The sequence below is a fragment of the Penaeus japonicus genome, unplaced genomic scaffold (assembly GCF_977035675.1).
Source record: "Penaeus japonicus unplaced genomic scaffold, GWHDUDI00000001_assembly GWHDUDI00000017, whole genome shotgun sequence".
NCBI lineage: Eukaryota > Metazoa > Arthropoda > Malacostraca > Decapoda > Penaeidae > Penaeus > Penaeus japonicus.
The window spans coordinates 21,525,274-21,532,773 of NW_028234419.1; the positions used below are offsets into that span (position 1 = coordinate 21,525,274).

Genomic DNA, 7,500 nt, shown 5'->3' on the forward strand with positions numbered 1-7,500 from the left:
ATATGTATATATCTACATATACATATATACATATTGGGTTGTCTACATTGTTACAGTCTAAGATCATGGATAGAAGAATAAAACACAGCATCGTCTTTTGGCATTTATTTTTATGCTGGAGATACTGTATACCAGAAATAAGATTTATGAATTACAAATACCAAACTACCACCCATGTCTCTCTTCTTACGAGGAAGATATTTAACTTGAAAAGACAATAAAAATACAATGGTTTTTCCCGCGATTATTAATATGATTTTAAAACATTTTTCTTTACTCATGGCTACCGTATCTAATATCAATAGTTTTAGAAAACAGTTCGTAGTTAGAACACCATAAGCCATCCTACCAGAGGGACTTATCAAAAAGAAAGAAACAACATTTTGCCCATTAAAGCTCACCCTAATTATTTTTATTATTATAATCATCGTTATGTATTATTACAAATTATTGTTTATTTTTTAATAATTTTCAACTGTTAGATTTTATTTTGATGTTTATTGTTATCATCTTTTTTTCACAACAGATCAGTTAATTAATAAATGGTTAAGCAACTCGTTTCTTTGAAGTTATCACAATTATCTTTGAGTATAGATTATAGAAAAAAATAATCATACACATAGAGTTTATTCCTAATAGCTATGTTTCCTTAATGTCACAGTTAGGTATGGTAATAATTATTTGCAAGTATAATAATGTTTTCGTTCGCTTAATGTTAGGTGTAAGATATGTTCCTCCGTTGGGAAGGTTGGCAAAAGGTACTATGCTGAAGATGCCACGGATAATTACTCGATTAAATTGCGTCGTTTGTTAACTAACTGCAAAACGAATTACATTGACATGGAATTAAAACTCGAAATGCAACAGCCTTTACGTTAATGTCAATGGCATTTTCAACATAGCGTTTCGGTACTTCAGAACAGCTCTGTTACTGTATAAAATGAGATGTTTACCAAGAGACTGAATGTGGATATTGTTTACAGAACAATGAACATATCTCAGTCATCGAAAGCATATACAAAATTTGAGCTTTGGATAATGAAGTTAGTTTCGTTTCTTAAATTAAAGCTTACAACCGTTGTCGGCAAGATTATAGTATAGTAACACACGCGCAAGTAATTATACATTTATATATTTCAATGAATATAATCTATGTACACACTTAACCGTTACAGTCACAAATGTTTATCATCAACATGCGTAGAATGTCTCGGGGTCGACGAGATACCGTACAAACAAGGGAAGGATACCAGAAGCTTCGAAGTCGTGACCTGAAATAAAGCTTCGAAGCGTGACTCGGAATAAAGCTTCGAAGCGTGACTCGGAATAAAGTTTCGAAGTCGTGACTTGGAATAAAGCTTCGAAGCGTGACTCGGAATAAAGCTTCGAAGCGTGACTCGGAATAAAGCTTCGAAGCGTGACTTGGAATAAAGTTTCGAAGCGTGACTCGGAATAAGGCTTCGAAGCGTGACTCGGAATAAAGCTTCGAAGCGTGACTCGGAATAAAGCTTCGAAGCGTGACTCGGAATAAAGCTTCGAAGCGTGACTTGGAATAAAGCTTCGAATCGTGACTCGGAATAAAGCTTCGAATCGTGACTCGGAATAAAGCTTCGAATCGTGACTCGGAATAAAGCTTCGAAGCGTGACTTGGAATAAAGCTTCGAAGCGTGACTTGGAATAAAGCTTCGAAGCGTGACTCGGAATAAAGCTTCGAACGTAGACGCTAGACTGCCCGATTTTGATAGCAATTTTTGTTTTTTACATATGCATTTCATTCGTTAATACTTTTTGTTTTTTTACGTTATGGATCATTGGGTATCCGTTTCGGATTTACGTTGTTTCTTGTCTTAAATTGAAGTGTGAATTCGAGCCAAACTGCAGAAAAAAGGTTAAATAATTTATGTTGTCACTAAATAGGATAATGTGACTTTTCGTCAGTGAGACAGTCAAGCGTCGCTAAAAGAGAAAGAGAGAGAGAGAGAGAGAGAGAGAGAGAGAGAGAGAGAGAGAGAGAGAGAGAGAGAGAGAGAGAGAGAGAGAGAGAGAGAGAGAAAGAATAATTAAAAAACAAAAACGAATTAGCGAAAAGAGACGTCACTATGGTAGCTTCTGGATCCCTCCCTCCTCTTCTTGTATGGGGTGTGAACTCTCTGTGGTTGCCGTGGGGGTGTTGTTTATGTTCGTTTACCTTCCGTTTGCGTGATTTTTTTTTTTTGGTTTATTTACTGATTAGTGCAAAAATATATAACTCTACATTCAGTATAAACTGACAAATAGGACCGAAAAAAGTAACAAGAGAAAATTATCTGGAAAACAGAATTTGTGAATAGACTTTTTTTTTTATTCATCTTTTAATTAAAGACCATGGAAACAGCAAGCTTGTCCGATCTCTTTACCAGTAGTAGTCGCCGTTGATGGTAAGATCGGCTTCGTTTTATTTTATGTATTCCTAATTAATATCCTTTATTTTTTTTTTTTTTACTGGCGATCACAAATAATTTTTTTATTAATTTATTTTTTATCCACGGAAAGCTTGAGGTCTGTGCAGCAGCATTCTGAGAGTACGATGAAACTTACTGAAGGAAATGTTCAAGCAGTCTCGCTTTTTATCAACAATGTCATACAAATTTATACAGTAATATATATCTTTTTTCGAAATACATTCCATTTGCAGTTATGGCACCCGAATGCTGATAACTGCAAAGAGAAGGTACGTGTAACACACACAAAAAAGTAACTGCATGCATGACGTGCTAAAAATATTTTTTAAAAAAAGGAGAGAGAAATATGTCTTTAACGAAAGGTTGTGGAGTATTCAGTAGACGAATCAGTAGTGTGGAGTTGTCTTTTTCAAAATCACAATCCAAGTAGTGTATCCAACCTAGTGGTAATTTGTGTTACGCCTTCTTCGACTCCTAGCACAGGAGACGAAGTGTCAGACCGTCCGCCTCCATCTGCCCAGAACAAACTTCTGACAGTTTGACAGACGAAAAAAAAAAGTCGAAATATTTATATATCAAGTCGAGATATCTTTCGCCAGCATTGTAAACAGAAGAGAAAATGTGGAAAAGATATAAAAAGCGAAGAGAAAAATGTGATAGCATACGTGACGCGTACACAGGGTTCCTGCGTGCGTCACCTTTGCGTGTGTGCTTGATCTAGCATTCCGATAATCGGTGCAAGTAATGCGAGATCGGAAGTACCAACAGCGTCACACCGCAATAATAAGTCTGGTAAATAATGAGGAACACAATGCAAGGAATACAAAGGGATACAAAGTTAATTTTCATTTAACAAAAATGGATAAACGACAACGTTACCAATTTTACAGCATTAGTTTTTGAATTTACAAAATGTTAGTCAACTTATTTACATTTCCTTTAGGGTAGGAAGGTCATAATGATGTTCTAAACAATAACAATAACATGTTTGCGAATGGGTAAATAAATTCCTAAAATAATATCATATACCAAATAAAGTGTTTAACTTTAATAATCGAGAAGCAGATACTCAGTAGATATTGTGTATCACTACATTTCCTTTAAAAAAAAAGTTGAAATGCTCTTTAAGTAGTAGCTCAAAATGTCACGTTCATGTCTTGCTTAAACTCCTTGGTCTAATAGCTAACACAATTAGGCCCTGGTTATTATGCAGTGAACACGATAGCCAGTGAAGTCTTCAAGAATGGAAAATGTATCACCTCCGGCAGTTAAATCACGCACGACAAACACTTCTCAAACTATTATGATTCAGGAATATCAAACAAAAAAATAAAAGACTTTTTGGTGACAACTTTTTCTTCGTGTCAAGGAACAATCTTCACAAATCAGTGACATCACACGAGTGCAGTGATGAGCATACGCTATGAAACAATTAAGGTTAGAAGAAAGATCGTGCATGAATCAATTCCATGTTGCTTAGGAAACCTGGCTGTGCATTAGATACCAGATGGACATTATATATATATATATATATATATATATATATATATATATATATATATATTATCTTGCTTTGAGGTCCTGTATCGATTTACACCAAAACAAAATCAAGACAGATGTCAAATTGTTTAAGATTGTATTATTATCTTGTCTTTTCCTCCATATTCAGATCTATTATGCTGAAGTAAAGTATTATGTATAGAATATTAGTACCAAGGAAAATTATTAATCTTTATTAATATTCTTTTCGCCTGGTGGCCGAAATCTATGAGGAAAAAATTACAGTTAATCAGTACATATTTTGTGTATTGATGAACCTTTAACGTTACTACTTTATGTTCCAGAAACATATATATAACATTTTGAGACATTTTCCTCCCTATTCTTTAACTGAGGCAGGAACCGGTATATTCAAAATTTAAAAGAAAAACAGACTTCTTTGTTATTTCAAGGAATATCTATATCCTCTGTGAGTTTCGATCATTATAATTTATCATAAGGTTATCAGACAAGATACTGTCTTGTGATTTCTAATAAGTAGTTAGCCATCATTCGACTAATTAATCGTTGTAGATACTTAACACTGGAAGTATTCCGTGTTCTAAGAGTGGATTGACGCTAATCGACCGTCACCTCAGTAGGTAAACTAATTATTACCCACTTTCTTCGAAAAGGAGATCCACAGTGGAAGAACGTCACTCAACAAGGAGGCTTCGAAATACTCCGCCCCCCAAAATAAACCTTTTCTGAATGGATACTATCGCCCTATTCATCACCTTTCTCTCTTTGTATATAAATGCTAAAAGAAGACCGAACGACGAAACAAATAATCGTCATCACTTTAACGCTGACACGGTGATACAGAAACAGAACGAGTGTGGCCTGTGAGGGAGCTGTTCGCCAGGCGGAAGGGCGACGGCGGTGCTGCGGCGTGATACAAGACGTTTCGAACGTGAGTGTCAGGGAGCACCTATATACAACAGTGATGTTGACTTGTATCTGGATAGCTTCATGTTTGATTCTGGTTACAAATCACTTGATCACTTGACTCTGTATACAATGTGTTATTACTATTAAAAGATCTAAAATTAGTGCTAAATTATACACATATCAAGTGTGTGTCCGTGTGTAACATCCATGTATGCTGTTATATATATATATGTATGGTTTGTGTGCATATATTTATATAGGTATTAATGTATCTGTATCCATGTCTCATTTATGTACAGGAAAAAAAGTAGTATCCACACTCCGCAAATGGAAAAACCAGCGGGCACTCAAGCCAACCATGCTGAAACAGTACCGGTACTGAAGTCAAGATGATTGAAGCCCGAAGTCCATCAGAAGGTACAGCTCGTCAGAACAGAGGGGCTAGAGTTCATCTATCGAGGCTAGGGAAATGTGTTAAGGGAGAACAGTCACACAGAAACCTGAATAATAGTATAAACAACGTTAACTATCCTGACTTTGTAGCTATCCTAATATCGTCTAGCTATCACGAAACTCTTTTATTGGGGGACGAAAGAGTGTCAAAATCACGTTTGTCGAGGATCGTTGCCATTGTAGTATAGTAAAGATTTAAAGTATAGTCTAAATGCCGTCTTAGCAACGGAAGGGAACCATTACTGTACAGTCCATCATGCCTGGGAAGTGTGCAACGGAACTGGTCCCTATGAAGCACATATAACAGTGTATGACTAGTCCATGCTCTTTGGTATAAACAAAACAGGTACATAACATACTTCACCATTTTGGTGATCGAACCGGATCATTACATATTATGTCAAGTAACTTTTTTTTTCATTATTTATCTTAAAGTATTGCCTTGTAAATTGTGCTGAGAATATTATGACACGTTGACGTCTAATGCTTAGACTGCTCTGTGACCTTCACATGTTACACAGAATTTCACCGCAGAACATTTTTAACACCAAAATATAGTAATGTTCACAGTGAAACGCCCAAGTGGGACAAGAGGTTCGCGGCAGAGCGTCCGTGGAGTGTCTAAACTTGGAACATCACAGTTAAGCCACAACACGCTCTCCCTTGAACACCCGACCAATACTTCTCACATCACGAGACACTTCTCTTTGATCTTGCGTGTGCCCTTTTGCGATTTGTTTTTCTTGCCGTCGAGCTGGAGCGACATATTTCTGTTCTTCTCCATGTTGAGGAGCTCCTGGAAGAGTTCCTTGACGTTGTGGTTGGTCTTGGCGGAGGTCTCCATGAAGTTGCACTTCCACGCCTTCGCCTGCGCCTCGCCGTACGAGCTCTGCACCTCCCGGGCGTCGCTCTCGTCGCACTTGTTCCCCACGAGCATGATGGGGAACTCCAGCTCGTTGCCCTTGATCTCCCGGATGACCTCCCAGATGGGCCGCAACTCCTCCAGGCTCTGGCGGCTCGTGATGGAGTACACGAGGATGAAGGCGTGGCCTTTGCTGATGGAGAGGCGCTGCATGGCCGGGAACTGGTGCGAGCCCGTCGTGTCAGTGATCTGCAACGTGCAGATGTTCTTGTTGCAGCTGATCACCTGCGAAGAAGAGGGGCGTTAGGGATGCAGGTGTGATGTTGATTGTATTTTGGATGGGAGTGGCGATATTCCGGTTGCAGTTGAGAATGTGTCGTTGTTGATTAGAAAATAAGGATGATTTGTGTATATAACTGAGTGTGCAAATACACATACATAGACACACACCCATAATATTTATACAGTATATATATTAATATGTATATATATGGATATAGATAGATAGATATACAAAACACATTATATATATATATATATATATATATATATATATATATACAAACATATATATATATATATATATATATATACAAACATATATATATATATATATATATATATACAAACATATATATATGTATATATATATTTATATATATATTTATATATATATATATACATATACATATATATTCAAACACATCATATATATATATATATATATATATATATATATATATATATATATATATATACACACACACAAACAGACAGGATATATATATATAGATATATATAGAGATATATATATATATATATATATATGTATATATGTGTGTGTGTGTGTGTGTGCTGAAACTCCATTCTTATTATATTAGCAGTATACATAATATACGTCTCGTAATCATATCATATAGTGCAATAACACCACGGCCAAGCACTACTACTAACACTATAACCAATGATCTTAATCACAATCCCTTCCCCTTCACCTCTTCCTCCTCCTCCTCCACTTCCTCCATCCACCACCTCCACCTCCTCTACCTCCACCTCCACCTCCACCTCCATCCACCTCCCACCCACCCCCACCCCCACCCAACCCCACCCCTTACCCACCCCAAGCACAGAGCTCCCCGAGTTGCCTAAATATACAGTCAAAGCAGGAAGGAAAGCAGGAGTGGGAGAGGAGCCAGACAGAGAGCCACCAGCGGTCGATATGGGATGGATGGAGGTGAGGGTGCCCTTCCTGTGTACATTTTTTTTTTTTTTTTTTTTTTACCTTTGGGTCAAAAAGGATGAGGTTTAGAGTTA

The 7,500-nt window shown here is 36.9% G+C and overlaps 1 protein-coding gene across 2 annotated transcripts in view; it reads right to left on the reverse strand.

Annotated features, from left to right (window-relative positions):
* Positions 1–90: 90 nt before the first annotated feature.
* LOC122254678 (GTP-binding protein Di-Ras2) overlaps positions 91–7,500 on the reverse strand; it is a 52,078-nt gene continuing 44,668 nt past the window's right edge. For both annotated transcript variants that reach the window (XM_086546120.1, XM_086546119.1), the window contains exon 3: positions 91–6,471. In XM_086546120.1, coding sequence (XP_086402246.1) covers positions 6,010–6,471 — 462 coding nt within the window. In that variant the 3' untranslated portion in view covers positions 91–6,009. The remainder of the gene's footprint in view (positions 6,472–7,500) is intronic.